Raw genomic sequence first — 25,809 nt, 5'->3', positions numbered from 1 at the left:
AAATCGAGTGGAAGAATGGTCTTAAGAGAATGGACTCGGTTATTTCTTCTGATTTACTTCGTAAAGAATTGTCTTTATGCTCCGTTGCAGGTTGTGAAAGTATGATTTCTTGCAGTGTTTGCTTTCTACTTTGGAAATATTTCTGCCTATTTGAAAGGTGCTTTTCAGCATGGGCCTCTGCTTGCTTGTCTTTGAGTAACACAAATTCAGGAAGTACTTTTCTTTCAAACAACAAACTGTTACTGTGTTAATTGTCACTGAGTGTGTGACACTGTGACACCTTTATGCCACAGCTTCTAAAATGTTGTTCAAGGTGTGGTTCTAATTTTTTTTCCATTACAAATTATCAGTAAGCATTGTCTATAACTCAATTTCTACTTGGGGGAAAAAAACCCCAACAAAAACAAAACACCAAAACACAAACAACAATATTTGCTCTCAGGTGCAATGTGAACATTTTAGCTTATGAATATTTTGAGATTTGTCTGCCAAGAAATCGGTGACATTCGTTTTATAAGTAGTTTGAGGAATGAAGCAAAGTCAGGAATCACTCATTTTGTGTTCTTATGTCTTGTGTTCTTATATCACATGTTTGTGTTCTTATATCTTGTAAATATTAACTGAGAAAATATTCGCAGACCTTTATTTATGCAGTCATAACTTATGTTATGAATATAATAGATAAGGATAGCATAAGAATCTAATAATGTCATATGTTTTTAAAATGTAGCTTATGTATATTTCTAAGACCTATACTTAAGAGAAAAGAAATTTCAACATTTGAACCTAATTTATAAGTTGAACAAGAATTACCCCTCTGGTAACTGAGAGAACATAGATGCTTTTTCATCCTACTCATCTGCACAGTGGGAACATACACTCTACCTGTATTTCAGTACACTTAGGAAAAACCTGGGACAAAAAAAAGGTCAAGTTTACAATATAAGGAGTATTTTATTATGTTGCCTGCTTAGAAGGATATTTCCATCTGCATCATGACCTGAATGAGGCAGCCAGAATTTGGCAAGCAGAGCTGCAGTAGTGCGTACAACGATCATTTCAGCAGAAGTATGACAGATGCACATAGTGAACCGAGATGCACGTGAGAGAAGAATGTCAGTGAAAGACAGTAAATCTAAAAATGTGTTAACTGTTTCAGGATTTCATTGGCCTTTGTTCTGTTGTAAAATCTAGGGGTTGTTTTCCAGCTCTAGTATAAGCGTGCATCTTCCACTTGAGACCGCTTTACTAAAATTCTTCAGATGATTTAAAAGTTTTATATACAATAGCTCAGAGCAAGCAAGATTCTCCTGTCTACCCTTGAGACATGAGAGGAATTTAACTACACAATTCTTACTAAAATTAAGAAGCATTGTATGATTTGACTGATCTACAGCCCCTGTCATGAAATGTCCCTAGTGCAAATTTCACCGTATCACGAGTGACTGTCTTCTATGTACTGATGGGTTGCAGGTTTTGAATGAAAAGACCCTTGCAGAGTTGATTCTTGGAATACATCTTATGCAATACATTTTTGTACTAATTCTGAAATTGGTTTAATTGCAGGGATATAAAACCAGACAACATCTTGATGGATATGAATGGACATATTCGATTAGCAGATTTTGGTTCTTGTCTGAAGCTGATGGAAGATGGAACGGTAAATTAGAAAGAATGATTCATTCCTAAATATTTTTGCTTCAGTCCTTTGGTAGCCACAAAATGCATGCTAATAAAGGGGAAAAGTGCCTTATGTCAAATGAAATGGAACTGTAAGTGGTATTGGTATGTAACTACCTTTCTTGAAAATACAACTGCAGACTGCTTGGATTTGCAGTATATTAGAAACTTTTTAGATGCATACAGTCAACTCATGAATAAATAAAGAGAAGCTGTGCTGTCAATGCCAAGTAGGTGTTTATGATCTATGAATCTCTCAGTTTTAAGCTCTGAGCTCTAATCTTTATTGAAAATGTAAGCTTTAGTATGAGCAGGATGAGATACTGGAATGTGATGATGTTCTACTAGTACATTTAAATTTGCACAGTATGCAGTAAGTGTGACTAGAATGTAATTCCAGTATGTTTAATCATGTCCCAGAGGGCTACAAAGTATTTGACCTAATATATGTGATTACCTAATCTGTAATTGCTTACTGGCTCTAATCCTGACAATTGACAGTTTTCTCCTTTATCTATTTTTAAATATTGATAATAGTTTAGCAAAAGTATATTACTGGGTTCCCTGTGCCTGCAGTGCCTTGGATGCTTAAGTATTTCTTTCTGAATTTAGAAGCTTTTGTTTGTGTTTAGTTGTTCTTGTTACAACAAGAATGCTGGGCTAAATTTATATATAAAGGCACACTACCACAGTGTCTGTAATGATGAAAGTTGATTTTAATCCTGAACATGTAACTTCTCCAGGTCCAATCCTCAGTGGCAGTTGGAACACCAGACTACATCTCTCCAGAAATCTTGCAGGCCATGGAAGATGGAAAAGGGAAGTATGGGCCCGAGTGTGACTGGTGGTCCCTGGGCGTTTGCATGTATGAAATGCTTTATGGAGAAACGCCCTTTTATGCTGAGTCCTTGGTGGAGACCTATGGGAAAATAATGAACCACAAAGTTAGTGCATTTTCTGTCTGTCTCTAAGCTAATTTTTAATAATGGGGTAACTTGAAGACAAACTTAAAAATAAGTTTTTATGTACTAATTATGTTAATGTTCATAAATGTAGAACAAAAAATATGTTTCCATGTAGTAAGTTCATGGTTATGGATTGCAAATGGCTTTGCTTTGGGATAAAGCTAAAACTTAAAATCTGGGTTTGGAAACATGGATTTTAATTCACCCTGTGGAGTCAGTCTTGGCTACATTGCTTCAATCCTGTTGTGTTACTTTCTTCTGGTGAACCCATTCCTTGGCTTATGCAGAAAATTCTGAAATGTTCTTCCACATGGAGGTAGCTGTAGAATTCAACAGCTGTAGTGTAAGAGAAATTTAAATAAAGAAGAAAAACTAGAAAACAAAAAAATTTTAATAGTTTCTATCCTTAGCAGAAGTCTTTTCCTTGAAACCTTAGTGCATGTATTTCAGAGCTGGAGTATTGGCACATTTCTTTTTCTACATAATGATTTTCACTAAGAAGGTAGTTTTTCCAAGTTTTTCGTGGTAATAAACTATTTCCTCTTGTTTTAATCTTTAAGGAGAGGTTTCAGTTTCCTGCTCAAGTGACAGATGTCTCTGAAAGTGCAAAGGACCTCATCCGAAGGCTCATTTGTAGCAGGGAGCATCGACTTGGACAAAATGGAATAGAAGACTTTAAGAACCATCCATTTTTTGCTGGGATTGATTGGGACAACATTAGGAACTGTGAGGCACCTTACATCCCAGAAGTCAGCAGCCCTACTGATACATCAAACTTTGATGTGGATGATGATTGCTTAAAAAACTCTGTAAGTATACAATTAACATTTTGATGAATCAGCCTTTGCAGCATACTTTATAACGTAATGGACGTAAAAGGCAGTTTATTTCATGTGTTCTGCATAAATAGCAATTAGGTGCTGCTTTGAAGAACTGTGAAGGGAATACTTTCATAGTTTGAAGGCTGGTCTTCCAAACACAGTCATGTAAGGATAACTTTTGTAAATTCATTGTAGCTTTACATGTCTTCAGCTAATGTACATCTGTTGCAGTGATAAGTTTAGTGTCCCTGTCTTATAAAGAATAATAGATTTACATGCAGATGGTCTACAAGACTGTTTCTAGCAGAGCATTGTTAAGACTTAGTGTAAGTTTGCATATTGCATTTTACTGCATTTTATTGCTCTACTCTAATTGCTCATATCGGTGTTGGATTCCATTCAGTGTGTTTCTGCTAAATTTTTCTAGCTTTTTTTCTGACTTGAGTTTTGAGGAGAAATGTTACAGCCATTTCTAAAGGAGCAAGAAAATATTTTTACCTTTGCTTCAAATGCTTTGCAGCTATTGATTTTACCAGACTTTTTGTTTCTATGCTTTTGAAAAGGAGCTTTGACAGATGATAGATATCTTAGCATTGGAGGAATGCCTTGTGTTCTCTCCTTGGAAATATCTTTGTGTGTGTTTGTGTGTGTCTCTGTTGAAAGATGCAGAAAACTGCTGTTTACATGGGAGGTAAAGCATTTTCACCACTTTTACTTTTGTTTTCTGAACTGCATGTGCATCTCAGTTTTCTGGGGCTGCAGATAAGAGATAGGCAACATGAATTGATACAGACAGGTGATGATTATTTACATTCCCTTTCTTCCAAGTACACATTAAAATATGGAAAACACTGACTAAAACACTTTGTCGGTCTCTTCTCTCAAGAAACAAGCCACAGGACAAGAGGAAATGGCCTCAAGTTGAGCCAGGGGAGGTTTAGTTTGGATATTGGGGAAAATTTCTTTGCCAAAAGGGTTTGCCAGTAAAGTGGTCAAGTCAACTATCCCTGGAGGTATATAAAAGACATGTAGATGTGGTGCCTAGGAAAGCGGTTTAGTGATGGACCTGGCAGTGCTGAGTTAATGGCTGGACTCAAAGATCTTAAAGGTCTTTCCAATCTAAACGGTTCTGTGATCTTTGATTAAATCTCAGAGCCCTTTTCCTTATAGGCAAATTACACCAGTGTAGCTGCATAGGATGACTTGCCTTCTTTTCATTTGTTTCCTCACTTGCATCTGATCTTTCCACCTCCTTTCACAACTGAAGTATTTTTATCTTAAAACTTTTTTATACGGTCTTCAGATACCTGTTTGCATATTATTTTGTCCAACAACAGCTATGAGGATCAAGTGGCTGGAGTGGTTGCTGTATATAATAGCAGGTCTTTGTCTGTGAAGCTGAAATAGCTTTTGGAGGTTGTTCACACATTTTAATGTTGTCCATTCCACCACTCCTCCTTTCTAGAGCCCAGTCTCCCAACTGAGGCTCTCATACTGTGCCTGTGCAGTGTGAATGCTTTGCCATCATGAAGAAACAGGGAGCTGCAGGTGAAGAAAGAATGCTCCTCTGCTGAGTTACTGGACTCTCAGCTGAGAAAATGGAGTCCAATTCTAAATTTGCTTTAGACATTTGGGGGTGAAAAGCAGTGCCCCTGAACTGTGAGAGATGAATGCCAGTTTCTAGAGCTTCTTTTTCAGTTTCCTAATTTGAAACATATGAAGGTTTTGTTCTGTTATTTTCTTGCCATTTCTTTTCACACCTAGAATCTCAGACCCACTGAAAAAACCTAGCCTAAGGCATTGCACGACTGAGAATATTTTACATTTTTGCTTTGACTGGTGGACATTGTATTTCATATTGCTTTGCCTCAAATTCCTTATATATGACTTGGAGGTATTTTCTCCTCCATATTTCATACTTATCTTTTGAGGAAGTTCCACATACTCGCACTGTTATTATAGAGGTCAGCGCCACAGATAAGCCCATGAGACCTCTTTTTTTTAAAAAAATTCTTGGCAAGATTTGAATTGCATAGAGCAAAGGAGGAAAACCCAATGCTGAAGATAAAAGACAGTGTTGAAAAGCCATGATTGTTATTCTTCCTGAACTTTGAATGAGACCGTAGTCCCATGGAAAAATTATATACATAATAATGAAATTTAAAAAGTATGTTGAGCATACACACAAGCATAAAGGGCAAAACTGTGCTGTTCAGGCAGCCTAAGTTGTGCTGGGTTTTAGCTTTTAACTGTTTGGTTTAGTAGCCTCATTCAGAGATATGATAGATTCAGCTATAATTTTCTCAGCATGGTTGTACAGTTAAATTCACACAAGCAGCAGGAAATACATATCTTGATCTCTGCAAAACAAATTCTTTTACAGAATCTTACCTTACTATCAATATATACGATATTTTAGAAGAGATACCTGGCTGGTAGGTAGCTGAAAATTGTCATGTGGGCTGTTAAAATCATGCAATTATGCATTTGATATTTTTAAAGTTATCTGTAAAGACAGTTTTGAAATTGGAATCTATGAAAGGTGAAAACAAAATGTAAAGGAGAAATAAAATTTTATCTTTGCTAACCGTAGTAATCTGTAATAATTGATATTTTTATTATGATTTAGTGGAAAATTAAGTCTTTGTAATTTGGTCTTGTCCTTAGTTTCCAAAATGCCCAACTTAATGAACTTAGACAATCTAGCAATATCACTAGTGTTGTTTGGGAACTCTTTTATAACATGAAGGTTTTTGTCAGCTAAGAGGACAAGGTTGGGATGTAATATAGCTGACACCACTACTGGAAAGGTAATTTCATATTTCTGTTGAATGCAGTCTTACTCCTTGTCCTTTCCTGCTGAGTTTTACATGAAAAAAATGCACAACTGGTTCCTTTCTTTTTTTTTTGCTTGGGTTTAGAAAGAAATCATTATGTACCTTTTCTGACAATTTAGAATCTTTTATCACTTTCAGTGCAATAATCATCTTCTTAGGGGTTTTCTTTTGGGTGACTCTTATGGCCATCTCTAGCAGAGCAACATAAACCTTGCATCTTGGGGTTAAACAGGAGGCTTTTAACAGAACATTTAAGAATATTAGAACTTAAAATGGTTCAAATAAAATAACAACAGGGTTCTTTTAGCCTGAGGAGAAACTCCAAGATTTGTCTTGGTTTGTAGTTCTTTGTCTGGGAAGAAAGAGGAGCAAGGAATGAAGAAATGGTCAAAGCACTAATGGGATTAGAACACTCTGTTGTATTACTACTTTCTAGTAAATGCCTGCTGATTGTTCTCTCCAAATAGAGATGGCCCACTCAGAAGTGGGCTGGTAATTCTACAGGCAGGAAGCCCTGTTGACTGAATAGCAGAGAGGAGTACAGCAGGGAATAAAAGGCATTGCTCTTTGTGCTAAGAGCTTCTTGGAAAAAAGAAGGAATAAATTGGCATCTAATATGTGTAATATTCTGCTTTCCTCCAACAATAGCCTATTTCATTAGAAAGGCATTTTTATGTTAGTGTGCTCTGGTTTTGTATATGTTAAATGCTATTATAAATAGATTTAGTTGATGCTGTTTCATATTTGGGCTGTAGATAAGCATGACAGTGAATATAGTTAATATGATACTATGGCTAACACTTCTCATATGGTTAAACTGGAAAGTCTGTTTCTTTTAAGTCCAGTAGAGTACTGCTTACTCAACTGTACTATTATTTTTCTAGGAAACAATGCCTCCACCATCCCACACTGCATTTTCTGGCCATCATTTACCATTTGTGGGTTTCACATATACAAGTAGCTGGTAAGTTAAGAGTTCCAGAATTGTTTGTAGGCTAGTTACAGAGTATTCTAACTTTCTGTCTTTGAAACCTATTGAACAGATATCAAAGAATGTGGTTTATTGGGGAAGTTGCTAGGCCATAATATAAAAAGCTGTCTGTTCAAAAGAATGAGCTCTCTGCAGGTAAAATTTACATGAATGCAAAGGTCAGCACATGTGCTCTGGGGAGTTTTGCTGAGAAAGGTAGTTATTAGACAATGTATAAAGTTAACTGCACATGACAAAGTTAAGGCTAGATTTGTGGACCCAGGCAAAACTGAGTTTATTAGACATTAAAACCAGTTTTATTTCTAGCCCTTTGACACTTCTGTAACTCTGAAAAGAAATTTCATTAAAATTGCTTTAATTGATATATGGTATTAACGTTGTATTTATTTCGCTCATTTCCATTGCTAAATTAAGCAGTAACAGGGAAGTCCCTGTATGCTCCTTGTTGTTTATGGAAATAAAGAATGTTTACAACCATTGAAAATCCAGGTCTATGTTTCTGCTGGGAATGTGACTGTCCTAGAATGTCCTAGACTTCAAAAGGATTATTTGCATAAGTAGTAGCATGTGTACATGAGTAGCCACAGCATTTCTGACATGTCCATGCCCTAGTTGTTATGGGATAATTTCACACCATTTGTTGTGATTGTTGTCTTTAAAGCATTTATGAGATTTGACTATTTTCAAATGAACTGTTACTGTAATCTTACTGTCTAGGTTGCTCCTTTTTGCTATCTGGCTAGCATAGACTGTCCCTAATGATTTTTAATCAGGAGTTCATCCACTTCTGTGTAACAAAAAATACATTGGGGAGATCAGGCATGCTAGGTAAAAATGAGTTCAGTTTTCAATGAGCACATACTAACAAGGTATTCTTTGATGTTATAATAAATGGCATAGTAATTAACAACTTACCAAACTGTTTATTGGTTGATGTTTTTATAGCACTATTTTAAACCAGCCTGTTGTAAAATCCATTACTACTTATTTTTTTCCCCCAGTGTGCTTTCAGACCGCAGCTGTCTAAGACTGACAGCTGGACCACCCTCCATGGATCTTGATGCCAGCATTCAAAGAACTTTGGAGGATAGTTTAGCAACAGAAGCTTATGAGAGGAGAATAAGACGTCTAGAACAGGAAAAGCTTGAGCTTAGTAGAAAACTGCAAGGTATGGTCATTAAAAAATCACTTTTTTAACTTCGATTAGCTTGCAGCTTTGTACAGCACTGTTTATACTGTGGAAAAAAAATTAAATATACCTCCTGGAATTCTTTCTAGCAAAAAAGAATTCTGTTCATTATTTCTGTTGACAAATTAAGTTTCTGTTACTCTTTATGCCTGAAATACACCATGTATGCAACTTCTTATGCTAACTTTGTTGTCACTGTACCTTGATCACTATGGCATAAACATTTCATTCTTAGAATTTCTAAGAATTTAGTTTGCCCAACTGACAGTTACTGAAAAACTGGCACTTAATAGTTTGAAATTAAAAAGTGTAGAATACCCAGTGCAGGGTCTTTGGCATGTCTTAATTTATCAGTAGTATCTCTTTGATTTCCTCAGATATCAGGAGTAATTTGTCCCTCTCTCTGCCACCTTTTTCTAGAGTCCACCCAGACAGTGCAGGCTCTGCAGTATTCAACAGTGGATGGCCCAATAACAGCAAGCAAAGATTTAGAAATTAAAAGTTTGAAAGAAGAAATTGAAAAGTTGAAGAAACAGGTAACAGGTATGTTATAAATACTAATGTAAAAACTGTAACAGGAAACTGTATTTTGTCAAGGGTTTTTTTCCCTCCAATTTTAATGCTAGTTTTCCTTAGCTTTCTAAAAGAGTTTTACAGTCTGTTTTTACTTTTCATTTTACCCCTCACTCTTCCTTTGTAGGTCAACATTTTCTCCAAATTCAATTTAATTTGAGTTGTCCAAGTGTCAGGGAGTAGTGAAGGGTGTTTTTCCATGAGAGAGGACACAATGGGCCATGAGGCTGCACTTCCAGCAGCAGAACTGACCAAAGAAAACTGCCACCAAAATAGGTCCTGCCTACAGCTGCGTGGCCTCTTTTTGATCTGTGCATTCCCTGAACTCTCCCATGAATTTAATTAACTCAATTAAACAAGGCAAATGCTGTTAGAGAGAATTTAATCAACTTACGGTCAGATAAATCAGCACAAGGTGGGCAATAGAAGCATGTGAGAAAAGGGAGATGAGAGGGAGAAGAGCCACCTTTCAGCTCTGCTGTCAAAATGAACTGTCATTGCTAATAAAACTGAACATCTATTTTCTTTGCTTCTGAGACTTCTTGAGGATTTTATGAAAACTAAAGTTTTGGCTATCAAGTACCTCAGTACTTTAGGCTTGAAAAGTGGTTTTGAAAGCTGTGCAGCTTAAGAGATTAATTTTTTTAAATTAATGTTAATGCTGCCTTTCATCAGAACTTCCAAACTAGTCAAAAAGCAAAGATCTCCTTAGTCCAGTATGTGTGTTTTACAGAGGCAACTGGAGACATTTAGGGAATGATCCATCTTTTTCCAGCCTTACTTTCCCAGATTCTGGGCAATTCATGTTTTAAGAACTTGAGAGGGAGGGCTCATACTGCACAACCACATTGAATATAGCTATGAGTGAACCATTTGCTGTCTATTTAGCTAATGCCTTTCTAGCCTACTTTAAAGGCTAATTACTAGTATTCAGTATTCTTGATTTGATGTTCTGAATTAAGTTAAAGGGGATTTTCTCTCACAGTGATCCATAGCACCACACTCCTGCTATCCATCTCTATAATGCTGTCTTTAAAATAGGATCTTGAGAGCAGAGACATCTCAAAAAAAGGAAGAAAGGAAGCACAGCAAGATTTTTATTTTTTAAGGAGAATTAACAAGAGACTGTTAGGTATCAGGTCTGGAACCAGAGAAACACAGATGAAAATCCAATAAATCTTACAGAAATAGGAAAAAGTCTGCATTTTGTGTGAAAAATCAGACACAAGTAGTGGTAGATACATCTCTATTATATGGTCATATTTACCTGAGGCAAAGGAAAAAGAAACAGCCAGAAAGGTTGGAGGAAACTACAAAAACCATTTGTTCTGGTTTGTATTTGTGACAAGACTTCATTCAGTTCCTGAAAGTGTCAGGAATGCCAGCAGTGACACCCTCAGAAAGAAGAACTTGAACTTCACTTGCAGACACTTCAGCTGATGTGTTTAGACTCTGCAGCTGCCTCAGAGGGCAGGAGCAGCAATGTGTGAGCTGCAGAGTGCAGCACACAGATTACAGCCTGTTAAAATCGTGTAGTCTGAAAAAAGCCTGCTACAGATACACAGTTGGACAGCTGCTCTGGTGTGATGCAGCAGTTTTGTATTGTACCATAGGCATTATTTTCAGATGGGAACACAGCTTAGCTAGCTCAGGGAGGATCACTCTGGTTTGAGTGATGCCATGTTGGCACTATGTCAAGACAAAGGTTTTTGTGAAATTTCTCTCCAGCCAAATGTCCCTCCTCTTGCTGCTATAATGAGGATAAAGACAACATGATCAGAAATCCCTGCTCTGCAACAGTCCCTAGCTCTGGTTTTGAGTCTTTGGAACCACTGAAAAGCAACATTTACAAAAACAGCTTTTGAATGAGACCAACCATTCACAGAAAAGCATCAGGATCAGCTTTAAATTATATTTTATTCTTTACTATTGAGCTGCAACTTAGATTTTAGTTCATTGCTGAAAGTATCATTCCCTTCCTTTGGTAATGAAAAAAAGAAATAGTAAAGGCATGGAAACATTCCCCAACACAATTGCTAGCCCTTTTTGAAATTGAAAAGCAAAGTCTGGTGAAGGTGGTTGATAATGAGAAGGTTTTTCCTAAAGTAATTTTCTGCTTCACACCACATACATGTTTTTGTATTTATTCCTAGACAGAATGTATACTTTTGGAGTTCAGTTTGGAAGTGAATATGGAATCAAATGGGGAAGATATCTTGTAGAATTGTCTAACCCATCCCCAGTCACCACACAACTTTGCCAGGATATACTTGAATGCTTTGTCTGATCCACCCATTTGTTAGAAAACACTCATTTGTGCCTTAAGATGTAACTAATACAAGCAAATTTGATAAAATAAAAAGCAAATGCTCTATTTTGCTTGATTTTATGGGGGTTTTGAGATAGATTTTAAAACTGTATTAGTGACAGAATGCAGAAACAAACCAAGTGTTGGCCATGTCTGAGTGCTTCCAAATGTAGGGGAGCTAGTTCCAGGTTTTCGGGATAGCCTTTAAAAGATCTCATTTTTCTACTAGATCTGATGAACTTTAAGGAGGTTCAGTTCAGGTGCAGAGCTGAACTTTTTATGCTTTGGGCTCATCTCTTGGACAACTAAATGTAATAACACATTACAGTGAGTGTTTGCATATATTATCTAAAATGTTAGTTACTACAAGGGTGATTAAATGGAAAATTACCATTTACAGCACATATGTCACAACTAGCTTTTTGTTACGTTCTTTTAACCTGTTTTACTGCCTCTTCTGAAGCTGTAAGAGTAAACACCTGCTTAAAAAGGTAATGAAGAATGAACTCAAAATCGTCTCAAATTCAGGAGTGTCGCTGGAGGGGGGGGGCTTAGAAAAATACATTTTTCTTGTCTATCTGGTTTTCCAGGAAATGACAAGCTAGCATATGCTTTCAATTTTTGAGGTCAAAGTTATAATTTTTGTTCGCTAAGTTACATAGGAGAAAACTTTGAGGAATCTTTAATATTGCCAAATATGTAAAGGGCAGCAATGAAAGAAGAAAACAGAGCTGTGGAACAAAGTAGTTCATGCACAGAAGAGAGATTTATCTTGGCTCAGCAGAGCCATATATAAACTTTTTTTCACTGGTGACTTCGGAGTAGACTACATAAGGGAGGCAGTTAATAATTTCTGGCTTTGAGTTACATCTCTTATTTAAGTGCATTCTTTTAAAATTTTAAACAAGAGCCAGTGAATTAAAACAATAGTGCATATTTTTCTGGGTATAACCTAATGGAATTAATTTCCTTATAAAATTCTTGTGTTTCAGAAATTAACCCTCTTAAAAATGGATGTGTTTTTATATTTGATTTCTCCAAGAGCCAGTCTCTTAGGGTTACATTTATGAAAATGTAGTTAAAGGCTCTCATTAAGAGTATAGATGGGTTCCTGTTCTTTGGGTAAATACAAATGGTCTGAAGACTTGCCACAACTGAAATAAAAGACAACATGTCCAGTGATTTCACAGAACTTGGAATTAAATTACCCTCATATATATCTTGCTTTAAAGTCTTGTTTTTAAGTTAAAAACTACAAGGCAAAAAAACCCTCCACTCACTAGCTAGAAATTTTCAGTTGCCATATTTTATGAATTTTCAGTTTTTCTTGTAGAAGTTGAGGGTATTTATATGACATTATTTAACTGTGCCATAGAAATATACTGTCACTGCGTAACTGACTGTTGGTAAGAAACTGGCTGCAATAGTTCTCCTTTATTTATAGTAGTAATAAAGCAGATCACATAAAAACAAGTGGTTTTCACACTAGAAATAAGTAAAATCAGCTGAAGTTAATTTTAAGAGTATCAACAGGAGAACACTTGCCAGCTCTTGAGTGACCCATTATTTTTACTGTTTCTTTCTGGGGGAAATTGGAGGGAGGAAGGAGAGTGTTAATAATTACAGTGTAATAAAAGATGTATTGTATATTACATCACAGCACATAAAAGTCAAATGTATAAGTTGTGTTAAAGCATACATTACAGAATTATGTATAGAGCATGGTTATTATAATGTGAGAAGACAAATTGTTATCATTTTCTGTGTTGTATTTCAGCAAGCTATGACCTCTCATTCTGTTCCTTAAAAGCAGATAGTGGCAGCTGAAACAACCTGCTCCCTATTCTAAACCAGAGAAGAATTGCCTTATTTTGTGCTTAAATGGAAACCAGAAAAAAAACTGAAGGGGCTTCAAGCAGCTAGGCTATGCTATTCTAGAATTATGATTTTTCCCTTAGAATATTTCAAATTCTGCTGCTTTTTCTAGAATCTGGTCAGCTAGAACAGCAACTTGAGGAGGCCAGCACTGCAAGGCGGGAATTGGATGATGCTTCCAGACAAATAAAGGCTTTTGAGAAGCAAGTCAAAACACTGAAGCAAGAGAGAGAAGATCTTAATAAGGTAAAAGCAATTAGTCAGCAACTCTTCTGAACCCTCAAGACTGTTTTATTTTTGTTCATTTTACTTGTAATAACTTTCAAGTGTAAAACTAATGAGCAGATAACAAGTGTGTAGCATGACCTACTTAGCTTTCTGCCTTTTTTTCCTGACGAAAAGGACATTATTTAACATGTTGTCTGTATGACTGCTGGGTGGTCCTAAGTGATTGCTTCCAGATCGTGAACAACTCCATTATCCAAATTGCACAGTGGCTGCAAAAAAGTTTTTATAGCTTCACATTGAGGTGATAATTGTAGGGAGGGGTTAGAAGACAGAGTAGAGAAGAACTATCCTAGACAATTTAATCTGAAGTATGGGTGAAACTTTAACAGTGAAAAATGAGAAGAATATGGTATTAAGGCTGTGTCACAGAAGTGTTTCCAGAAGGGATATGTGAAAAATTGCCCAAATATGAAGATTGAAAAGTAATTTGAAATAACTACTGTTAAAGAATAATGGAATTTATTTCTTCTTCTGTATCTCCCTGATCTCTCATTTTCTTATTTATAACATACTGTCTTTGATGCCTATTTTTTGTATTCATTATTAGATCAACCTGTAATCAGGTGTGAAATACATAAACCTGTTTTTCATCATGATTATATTGGCCCAGTATTTTAGAGTCCATACTAAAGTTGATGTGCCAGCTGTGTTTAACACTGTTTCTTCTGACCCTTAAGGCTCCTAAAATTTTGAAAGCTGCCAGTTTGTCCCAGAAAGACCATTTTTCTTCTAAACCAACTCATAGTGATTAGGACTTCTTTTTAAGAACCTTAGAAACATTTTTAGATTTACATGGATGTCAGCAGTGCCAAATGCTAATTTTTCCTGTTGATCTTCTCTTTATCCTGAAATTTGCTTTTCCTTGCTTCTTTGTTCTGCTCTGGTTTGACTGAACATCATTGAACTATGTAAACTGTTGTGGTCCCTCACTGGTAGTGTGGTGGCACAAATCTAGGGCACAGCAAGCTTTGTGAAGCTCATGTGCTGTGGAGTTATCACACCCTAGCAGTGCTGTTTCATGCTGGTTCTTTGAAAAGAATAGTTATCATATATTGCTTTTATTCACTGCAGTGTTTTGTTGCCTGAAACTTTCTCTAATATTTGATATGAAGGTACAGTGTATGGAAATCATTCTGCAGGCCAGTTTTCAAAAGCTTTTTCAGTAAAAATTTTCATAGAGCAGAGTTTTCCATTCAATGCAAAAGCTTTTTTTTAATCATTTAACACTTGAGATTCTTGTAATTTATTTAAGTACTTTTTAAAAAGAACAATGCTAATGACATTTTTGCATTAAGAAAGCAAGGTATTTTTATACTGTAATGCAAGTGCTTGAAAACCATTGTGTTTACCTGTAATAATGGAGTAGATTCCTACTTGGTTTACATTTATGCAGTTTAACTAACTCCAGTAGTGTAAAACATGCCTCTTTCCTTATTTATAGAGGCATGCAATCTGTATTGTAGATGCATTCATGAAATAAAAAAAATACATAGTTTCTATTCACTCTGGAAAAGGCATTAGATGCACATCCAAAGACAGAATTCGCCTTGCAGCTTTCTAGGTTTATTACTTAATTCTTTTTTTAAACTGTAGGAACTGGCAGAGTCTAGTGACAGATTAAAATCCCAAGCCAAAGAGCTGAAAGATGCACACAGCCAGCGGAAATTGGCAATGCAGGAGTTCTCAGAGATGAACGAGCGGCTGACAGACTTGCACTCTCAAAAACAAAAGCTTGCCCGCCAGCTCCGAGATAAGGAGGAAGAAATGGAAGTGGTGATGCAAAAAGTAGAAAGTTTAAGGCAAGAGTTACGCAGAACAGAGAGACTTAAAAAAGAAGTAAGTGGTGAGAAGACTGTTTAGACTCTATGAAATAAGTTATATGTAAGGTTTTCTGAGTCTTTTTTTTTATTTGTAAATCTTTAACCTTTTGTTTGTTGTTTCTAACAGTACCAGTTTTGTTTTCTAAGAATTTGAAGTGTTCAGTTTGGTGCTGAAGATTTCTCTCTTATATTGAAAACCATCAATAGATTTTGGGGAAAAAAAAAAAAAAAGAATCCTATCTATTAAAAACGTATGTACTTTTGTAGCTGGAAGTCCAAGCTGAAGCTGCAGCTGCTGAGGCATCCAAAGACAGGAAATTGCGAGAGAGGAGTGAACAGTACTCTAAACAGTTGGAAAGCGAAGTAGAAGGGCTAAAGGTTAGTCTGTTTTGATATTAACACCTGCAAACTTAATAGTCAACTAGGACTTGGATCTGTTTGATTGCTTTCAGATGTAGGACAAAAGGGTTTTGTCAGTCTGTCACTTCAGTCAGTGCTAAATGTTAATGCAGGCATGCATTGCATTATTGCCCAGAAAAATGAACGTTTGCCTGATGTGCTATTTCTTAATACTCAACCGTGTCTTGCCACACTGCTTCCATTAATCTTTATTTAACTTTGTGTTAAAAGCTTTCTTTTAGCATAGGATGGTTGAATATTTGAAGATAAACCTGCATCTGGGCAGGTTTCTATGTAGGTGTTCTGTCTGCTGTGTTGTTCCTCGTGTTTCCTGCACAATAGGTGTCAACTGATGTAACTGTAAAGGAACAGTTTTAGCACATTCTGCCTCTCAGCTAGATGATAAGGCATTTTTGCCCAAGAGCAGCATTGAGCATGAAGATTTTGTTTAGATTGATGAGATTTCTCACATGTGCATGTGATTTTATGAGAAGAAATTTAAGGCAGCCAAGAATGTTAACTGTTACTTTATTCTGTGATTTAGCATTTTATGCATTGCTTTAAAGAAGTTAGGCTTACTCAAAAATTGAATGAGAAAGTTTTTAATTTACATATGAGGATTGCTGTTCATTTACAGCGAAGTCCTGTTCCAAATGTTTCATGCAGTAGGGTAATTCTAAACTTTTTGGGCAAAATGTGAGATTAGTCCTAATCTGGTCTTAATTTAAATCAACAACCAAGTTTTTTTTCATTAGAATTCTCTGGGGCATTTATCAACATTAAATTATGGCACAGAAAAGTCAGTGGTTTTTTGCAAACACTCTTTTATTTGGCCTTCCTTTGCTAAAAGAGAATAAGGAAATCCATTCAATATGAAGTTTGGATTAATAAAGTTTCTATTGCTGTGAATTCAGATTGTTATCTGAAAATTAACGTATTTCTTCTGCTTCCATGAATCTTTCCTATCAGCAAAGAGTTTGTATGACAGTTTAAGAGGCAAGAAGAATTTATGGGAGATCTATTGAGAATAAATGATATGCTGATTTATAACAACAGGGCAAGTCTATCAGAAGAGGAAAAGGGAATTTTAGCTTTCTTGGTAATATTTTACAATTCAGTAAGCACACTTATCTTGTGTGGTTGTTGTGATAGTGCACAGTCCATTCAGTAAAAGCTCTGCATGGTTCCTTAGATAAGTTCAGGGAGTTTTCCTACACAAAAGTATTTAAAGAAGAAAGGAAGGTTTCTCCAAATGAGGAGAAAAGACCATAAATGATGGCAGGCTAAGTGTGAACAGGATATAGAGGGCTAAATAAAGAGAATTTAGGAAGCACTTTGCAGTAGATGCTCAGAGTGATTGTGGGAAGTTCTGTAAATCCAAAGCAGAAAACCTCAGGAAACTCATGAGGCTGCTTGGGGATGCAAAAGGCAATCTCTGAGCTAATAGGGCTGTGGCAGAAATGCCTCACAAGGCTTTCGTGTGTCAGACTTCACTGCTGAAGCAAGGGAGATTGCCACTGTCAAGGTTTGATGCTGGCTAAGCGCCAGGCACCCAGGAAAAACTATTCACTCGTTTTCCTCTGCTATAGCTAAGCAGAGATGGGGAAATTAAAAAGAAAACTTCTTGAGTCGAGATAAGGATATGGGGAAAAACATTTGAAGGGCAAGACAGGCTGAAAACTTAAACAGTAAAAGGAAAATTTATTATTAACAGAATTAAAAGTAAAAAGGGTAATGAGAACTAAAATAAACCTTTAGAACACTTATTTTCTTCTCAGCCCCTCCCTCTTTCCCACCGACAGTGCAAGGAGACAAAACATGAGGGTGTGGTCAGTCTTTCACTTTCTAAGAATCTATCTTCAGTTCGTTCAGGGAAAGGAGCTTTTTCTTCTGTTGTGCCGTGGGGTCCTTCCCACAGGAGATAGTTCTCTGAATTTCTCTGGCGTGGTTTTAATTTTCACAAACAGCAGCCCCCCCCAACCTGCTGTAACATGAGTCCCTCCCACGGGCCAAGCAGTTTTCCCAAAACTGCCTAGCCTGGGTCATTTTAGTTCATGAGGTTTTAGTCTTTTAAGGATAAGCTGTTCTAGTCTGGAAGCAAGGGTTCTCTTTCTCTGTCTCTGGAAGCAAGGCTCTTCTCTCTCTGAGTTCCTCACTAGATTTCAGCTTTTCAGCATCCACCTGCTCCAGCGTGAGCACTCTTTCTCATGGGCTGTGAGTGATCTCTGCATCCCCCCATGCACCTCATGAATTACAGGGAAAGAATTCGTTGTGTTATAGTCCTCACCACAGCTTGCAGAGAGATCTCAACGCCAATGCTTGGAGCACCTCCTCCCTCTCCTTCTTTTCTGACCTCAGTGCTGCTATGTTGTTTCTCCTCACGTGTCCTCCATTTTTTTCCATTTCTCTGACTCGGAAGAAAATTGTTGTCCGTAGGTATTATTGTTCTCAAGTTCTGTTAATTGAAAAGTCCTAATAGAGCCTCGTTGTGCTGAAAAGGTTGATCTTGTCTGTCTTCCGTGTCGGGCAATTGTTCACCATGTTTTTGTCGCTGGCCATGTGGTCCCTGCCAGCCCCACGTGGGTGTCCCCAGCCGCGCCATTCCCGGCCTCGGGAAGGCCCCGGCCCCAGGAGGGCTCCAGCCCCGGGAGGGCTCCAGCCGCGACCTCACGGGCACTCCCAGCACTGCTCCCGCCGCGTGGTCTTGGCCGCGCAGCTGCTCGCGGCACCGGGATGGCTCCTCCAGCGGCACGGCCCTGGCCGCCGCGCCGTGAGGGGCCCCCCTCGGAGGGGAGGAAGAAGGACAGCTTCCCGCGGTTTTTCCTTTCTTAAAACATCTTAAAAACATCTTAAAACGTCACAAAGGCGCTACCAGCTTCTCTAATTGGGCTGGTAAAGTGCCCATCGTCAGAGCCTTCAGCGATTGGCTCTGTGCCGGACACAGTAGAAACTTCTAGCAGCTTTCTCCCGCCCACCGAAAACCAGGCTGTGTTAAACTAACACAGCCACACGGTGTGTTCTTGGCAGCAGGGTGGGCAGATGAGCTGGGTGGTTCTGGGGTGATTGCAGGAAGCAGGAGAGCTGGCAGGTGCGTCAGATGTGAAGTCACCTGAGGGAGTTCTGAAGGAGCTTAAATGAGAAGAGAGCTGCTGGCCAAGATGTGAACCCTCTTATTACAGGCAGCCCACTGTGCCACTGTAACTCTCGTTCAGATCATCTGCGGAGGTGCAGAGTACTGGCTGCAGCTCCTTCCTTAGGAAAGGAGTAGAGGCTGTGGTAGAGGATAAGGTCAGAGAGTTCCAGGATGAAGCAGAGCCTACTGGGAGGAAGGCAGTGTGCCTTCTGTCAGGCCAAGTCCTGCAACACTGACCTGCTGGGGTTCTGCAAACTTGTCAGTGAAGTGTGTGGACAGAGGGGATCCTGTGGATGTCATGCGTTTTCAGTAAAATCAGACTCAGTATTAGTCAGCAGTGTGCCCTGTTAGCCAAAGGGGGGGGGGGGTGCATTAAACAGCAGCTGTCAGTGTGCCAGGAGATGCATTATGTCTCAGTTGCACCATTTGTCCATTTGAAATAGGCATGTATGAAAACATCTATTTGGAATATATGTTTTCATCAATTCAAAATGTATTCTTTGTTTACTATATCTCTCCAGTTCTCTAAGCCATTGTTCAATACCGTTTGGCTTTCTCTTCTACTGCACCATCTCTCTTATGGTTCCAATAGTGTCTTTTTGTTGTGGTAAAAAATGTGCAATTCCAGGAAAACATTTTATGTTCTTGATAGATGATGTTGCAAAGCCTAAACTTTCTCTGTGCTCCAATACCCTGTGTGTGTAAGCAATTCAGGATGTTGGGCAGTAACAGACAAGTTCCATAGTTAACTGCCTGTGCATGACAGAAAATTCCTATGCTTGCTTTTTAAAAAAAAAGAAATCTTTCTTTCTCCAAAGCACCTCCTGTTAGGATGGCATCTTCCTTTTCCAGTTTACTGTTCTGCATCCTAAGGGCAGGATTTTAGTCTTACATCAAAACAGATGGCTGTTTCGATGAGTTAGAGAAAACAGTGCAGTAGCAGCACATCTCTGGCTCGTACATTTAGGGGGTTTTGCAGTTTTTTGCTGACACTAACAGCAAGGCCCAGCTTTCTCACAGAATTTGTCATGGTAGAAATTCAGCTCATCGGAGTGTTCTGCAATGACAATTAGCTCTTAAATCCTGTTCGTACATCAGCAAAAGAAAATTACCCAAAGCCAGTCCCAATTAAGGGTGACTGAGAGGTTTCTAATATCTCATGGTAAGAATGGAGATATAATTAACAAAATATATTTGATCGTCTGGACAGTGTGACAAAGTCACCATAGGGAAGTAGATTTTCCAGTTACATGCACTTTGTCAAAACACAGTGTTTCTATGAATTTCCTTTCCTTAGACTACCTTGAATTGCATATTTTAAAAAACAGAAAAAAATTCCAAACCAAGTTGTCCATATGTTGGCATTAGAAAGTTATTTCCGTACTTGGATTTCAGTGCATGTCATGCCACTATCTCATTTTGAACCTGATCTTGCTCCTCCTCTATGTTATGGCAGGACATTGAGTTTAGTGAGTGCAGCATTTGGTGCAAATGTGTATGTATCCTGAAGCAGTGTGTAAAGACTATTGAAATGCCAGAAGACCTCACTAAGAGAGCTATGAAACTTCGAAAAGTGAAGTAATTACTCTTATTGTTTAAAGCTTGTTTTTTCCTGTTAATCCACTGTGATGTAAATGATCAGTTTGAGTAAAATAGGTCAGGTTTTCCTCCTGATACCATCCATACAGTGTTTCTGTAGCTAGATTTTAGCATTCAGTTAAGGCTCTGCTTCTCTTAGTATAGCTTTTCCAGAAATTACTTTTCCTTCAGAATGTATTAACTGTATATCCTAGTCCTTATTCTGTGTTTCTGAAAGTCACTTGAACTTATTGCTGTCAGCTGTGTGAGTGGAAGCATCAAAGTCTTTAATTCTGTGGTCACTTTCTGACTGCATTTAAGGGGAGTCAGAATGTGACCAGAGATGTTTAAAGTGATGATCAAATTTTCAATGGCTTGAAAACTATTACTGCATTTAAATAATCAAATAATAGAGTGTCATTCAGATTTATGCTGTAACAAATTTTGAAAAAAAAGTGAGTTAGTTATGTTTAACTCAAGGCTCTAATGGGATATTTTCTAAACCAAGACTTAGGAATATCGAGTTGTTACTAAGCATAATTTTCAACATTCTTGAGTGTTAATTTGGGGCTGTTTATTTTAGCAAAAACAGGTTGGCCGCTCACCTGGCGTAAGCAGTATAGAACACCAGCAAGAGATAACTAAATTAAAGGCAGACTTGGAAAAGAAGAGTGTTTTCTATGAAGAAGAACTATCTAAACGTGAAATGATGCATGCTAATGAAATAAAAAGTTTGAAGAAAGAACTGTGGGATGCAGAGAGGCAGCAGCTTGCCCTCAAGAAGGAGATCATGGTTTTGAAAGACAAGTTAGAGAAAACCAGAAGAGAAAAGTGAGTACTGTATGAAATTTACCTTTTTTTTATCCTTTTGAAGTCTCCTAGTATTGTTCCAAACACTGTCACTTCCTTAAGTGTACTGCAGACTGTTGGACTTTGGCTGAGCTGATGCCAGAGTTGAAAACGACCACCTTTAAAAACAGAACAAAAATCTTCACGTCCTTGTACTGAAACAGCTAATTTTACACCAGAACTGTTTCACTGGCTGACCGTTCCAAGGGTATGTAACTTGAGTTACAGACTTGTAGCTCAGGGTGAGTTTACCTCTGAAGCTCATGTTGCACTTTAAAATGGTTTTTTGACATTTTTCTTTTATTTGGTATTTTCATCTTTTGATGCAAAACTGATGTGTTAGAGATCAAGTATTGTTTACATTTCTGCCAGCGCAGGAACAGTCACTTAATGTGAGCTGAGGCTAATCCATGCTGGGTTCCATCCAGTGTTAACATCAGTCAGCAGACTACTGTGGGCGTAAGCTAGCTGCTTTATCTCTTCTGACATGGTAATTTGTCAGACCTGCTTTTTTCTCTCCCACATGGAGGAGCTTATAACTGGCCTTGAGATTGTTCCTTGAGGCATTCATCAATAAAAAGAAGTTTTTCTGTTGGATGGTGTAGTAGTGGGAATAAGTTAAAAATTGAACATGTTCATTCATAAAAAATTCAGAATGCTTTATAGATGCTAACATAGATGAGTGTTTTTGCTGCTGTAGCAAGATGGCAAATGAGAGAAAGCATGGATAAGTCCCTGCTGAGAGCTTAGCCAAACTGTAGCAAGTCCTTTAAATATAAGTAGTAAATTAAATACAATTTTTTTCCAAAAAGTTCATGCAAATGGAGGTGGAAACACTGTTTCTCTGGTAAATTGTATTCATCAGGGATTGTAGATTATACAGCCTAGAATGCAGTGCATGAACTGTTTCCTCCTATCATGCAGCTGCACCTACTAACAACGCAGGAGTTTGCTGTTTTGTTCTAGGTGGAGAGGTAAAACTTGCCTCAGCAGCATGTTTTCATTGTGACACAACTTAATGGTCTTGCTGACCAAAGAGTTACAAGTGCACAAAAGGCCATTCTGTCTTGTAAAATATAAAGGTGATGGTATGACACTCTTTTAAAAAAGTGCAGCAGTGTCTTGGGAGGAGCAATATTCAATAAAGGATCATTAATACTTCTTTCTGCAGGCTAAACTGTTTGTAAGGTTCATACCACCAAGCAGCGGCCAGACCAAAAATTCCTCCTTTCCCAATTCTGGTATTGTACAGCTGCAGGCATTCTAACTAGATGTCCATCTAGTAAAATAACAAAGGTTGATGTGCTTCATGCTAGGTAGTTCATAAACCTTTTTTCAGTCTGTTCTCTCTCTATAAATGAAAAAAGAACTGGGTACAAATCTAGAATGGCTGCTGTCATAACCAAGTGTTTGTTGTAGTGTTTCAAGTGTTTGTGTAAGAAAGCATTTTAAAGCATGAGCAGAAATGTGTCATATAACAGGTATCCAACACTTGGCTCCTCATGGGAAGGGCTGCAGCATCATGTTAAGACAGGTGTCCAGGCACATGATGAGTGATTGCTGAAGGCCTGATCTTGTCTGTCTTTTGTTAAACAAATCTGCAGAATCTCATGCAAGTGTTAGGACTGCACAGAAAGGCAGAATCCACCGTTCAAATTGTGCTGTAGTTTGACTTCTGCAATTTTGAAGGGAAGCTCAAGCATTGGGAATGCAGGAAATGCTGTTGCTACTCAATAGTTGGTAGCTTTCCTTAAAAGAACATAGATTTTCTGTTTCTGCTTATGCATATTGTTTTTACCTTTGTAGTCAGGCATGAAAAGCTTTTTGTGAGTCTTCCAGTAGAGAGGTGTTCAGTATAAGCACTGAAAAGGAAGCACCTGGAGGCTTTGTGCTGAAATAAGTGGAATTATTTCAACAATAGGCTTGGGGTGGGTGTGGAGTTGAAGTATGCTTTTACAGTTTGGCAAAAATATTTTAGTAGTCTAAAAGTAATTTTCAGTGCATATTTAAAAAGATCTTGGTAAGAGGATGTGGTTGTATTACTTTGTAATCTGAGTGAATTACATAGGTTATTCTAAACAAGGATCAATAAGAGCTTTGACAAAATCTGTATGTAGATTTCTGTGTAACTTGCATGTTGGTGGTTTCTGGTTTGGATTTTTTAAATGGATATTTTTCTTCGTTTGCTTCAATTTTAAGCTTTCTAACTTCTGCTATTTCAAAAACATAAGTCTTCAGGGGAGAGAAACTACCTTCCTGTACAAAATGATTGCCCTTTGCTGAAGTCTCATAACATGCATGCTGTTAAAGGTGGAAGCATAGGAACACAGTATCAGGCCAGTGATCTGTGTAACATGAGATTCCATTTCTTAGAATTGTCATTAGGAAATATTTCAGAAGAAGATGCAAGAAACTGTGTAAAATAAATCACATTTGTGGAAATTTCTTTCAGGCCTGTCATTTCATGATGGATTTATAAAGCAGAGAGCTTTATAGAACAGCATTTGCTGGTTTTAAATTGTGTGATATAAAGAAGCCTGGGGGCTGGTGTTTGTTTCAGGTCTATTTTTCTAGGTTTCAAAGCAGTAAGATAAAATATTTGGCCACTTTGTACAGATGCAATAAGGAGCTGGAATGACAAAGTGATACCATAAAGTAGTATTTCACATTGCTTGCATGTGGTTTGCTGCAGTTTTACTGATAAAAAGAAAGGCGGGTTGTGTATGATTTCTTAACTTGAAGAGCAGACACCTAGCTAAACGTTAGATGAGAGAAGTTTGATGGGAGAGGAGGATGCCAGGCTTCAAAGCAAAAGCATTATTTTGATCTTGCTGGCTGTCCTAGGTACACCTATGGAGTCTGTCACAGTTCTGTAGTTTACAGAGTCGCTGTTTGGGTGTGATGGATTACACACACATTCTCCTCTGTTTCAAATTTATCTTCATTTCTGTATTATACTGTAGTAGTCTGACTGACTGGGGTAATGACAATCACCGGCTGAATTAAGAATGTAAAATACAGAAAATTACAAATATGTTGGGCTCTTTCACTAGTCCATAACTTCTGTAATCCACCACCATTTACGGCTGCTTTGAGCCCTAAAGCCTTATAGGAATAAATCTAAGACAAAACGGAATTAAAAATTCCTCAACAAAGCCATGAAAGCTGCGTAAAAGAAATTCATTAAAAATTAGTTTGGTCTTCTATCTGCAAAATTAGCTTTGAATCTACTCCTTGAAAACAGAAGCAGGACCTGTTACTAATTCCTGTGACAGCCAATGCTTTAATCTCTTCCTGCCTTTTCCCTACACAGCTGATCATATGCATGGAATCTGTTGATACAAAAAAGGAGTGGTGGTGAATTTCAAACTTGGCATTTAAACAGTGAGATAGTATATAACTTTACTAGGATGAAGTGTTATGTTTCAAAGGATGCCTAGCAACATAGAATTTCACCATGAGTCTAACATGTACTAGATTTCAAAGAGTGGTTGAAGCACTAAATGAATTTCAAATTAAGAGTAGGAAATTCAAACCAGCATTACTCTTAACTGGGTTCGCTGTAACCACTGACATTTCTCATCTTTGAAGGGTGTTCCCTCAATTTGGCAAAGCTTTAGTAGTTCTGTATCTCAGAAAAAGCAGCAAGAATGTATTTTATCTTTGCATTGTGCAAAATTCTGATCAGTATCTAGAAAAACAATTGCAGTGCTCAAGACAAGGCTTCCCCTGGATTTTATTTTTACAGAGTTAACCTTTAATACTGGGCACTTTTTCAAGTCTTTTCAGACTGGACAGTGGTATTTGCTGAGTGGATATTTCTGTATCTGTGGCACTTACAGGATAGTTCCATCAACCTGCTGATGAACTTTGTGCCAGTGACCCAAATAATTGGTGAAAAGGTGAATACAAGATGCAAGGCTAGTGAATCTGAAAACAGTAGATACAAGGTGGGAGTTCCACATCTATAACATTACTGTGCACCACTTGAAGGAAATTCCATGGGGTTTTTTGGCAAACAGAGGGCCTGCAGCTTCATTTGTTTTCAGGTTCTCACATCCATTGTGCAAGATCGAAGCTGATATTGAGCAGGATCAACCAGGGGTTCTCCTCTACTGAGAAACATCCATGGGAGAAGGGAAGGTTTGGGGGAAACAGCTACTGTGAAACTTTTTCAGAAAGAATGGTCCAAACTTGCTTTAGAATCCGGTGATATTAGGAATGTAAAAGTTATCCATCCACTTTTTGCTCATAGTGAAGGCATGACACCTGAATTAACAGTTCACATGTGTCTTCTGGCTTTTCTGAATTGCCCAAAGACTAGCCCATACAAGCTGTGCTCATCAGAGACCCAGCCCCAAGTGCTCTAATTTAGCTTCTGTATGCTCTGGTTTCGTGTGTGGTCATTTTTGCCTGTTATTCTGTGTGAAACTTGGAGTTACAGAAGTGTGTGTGTTAAAATAATGTTCATGTGAGCTGAGAATGTACCCTGAGCATTTTACA

The 25,809-nt window shown here is 37.7% G+C and overlaps 1 protein-coding gene across 10 annotated transcripts in view; it reads left to right on the top strand.

The window, feature by feature from the left end:
* Positions 1-25,809, top strand: part of CDC42BPA (CDC42 binding protein kinase alpha) — a gene marked incomplete at its 3' end in the record, with an annotated part of 184,112 nt that overhangs the window by 102,402 nt on the left and 55,901 nt on the right. For 7 of the 10 annotated variants that reach the window (XM_082303113.1, XM_082303110.1, XM_082303108.1 and 4 more), the window contains exons 7-16: positions 1,567-1,660; positions 2,424-2,624; positions 3,206-3,454; positions 7,188-7,267; positions 8,296-8,462; positions 8,904-9,026; positions 13,352-13,485; positions 15,121-15,363; positions 15,615-15,725; positions 21,041-21,288. In XM_082303113.1, coding sequence (XP_082159239.1) covers positions 1,567-1,660; positions 2,424-2,624; positions 3,206-3,454; positions 7,188-7,267; positions 8,296-8,462; positions 8,904-9,026; positions 13,352-13,485; positions 15,121-15,363; positions 15,615-15,725; positions 21,041-21,288 — 1,650 coding nt within the window. The remainder of the gene's footprint in view (positions 1-1,566; positions 1,661-2,423; positions 2,625-3,205; positions 3,455-7,187; positions 7,268-8,295; positions 8,463-8,903; positions 9,027-13,351; positions 13,486-15,120; positions 15,364-15,614; positions 15,726-21,040; positions 21,289-25,809) is intronic. The other 3 variants (XM_082303111.1, XM_082303105.1, XM_082303112.1) reach the window with 2 other exon arrangements.

The sequence above is a fragment of the Coloeus monedula genome, assembly GCF_965178545.1.
Source record: "Coloeus monedula genome assembly, chromosome: 2".
NCBI lineage: Eukaryota > Metazoa > Chordata > Aves > Passeriformes > Corvidae > Coloeus > Coloeus monedula.
Note: the sequence above shows the minus strand (reverse complement) of the source record. Positions and strands in the feature narration are given on the sequence as shown.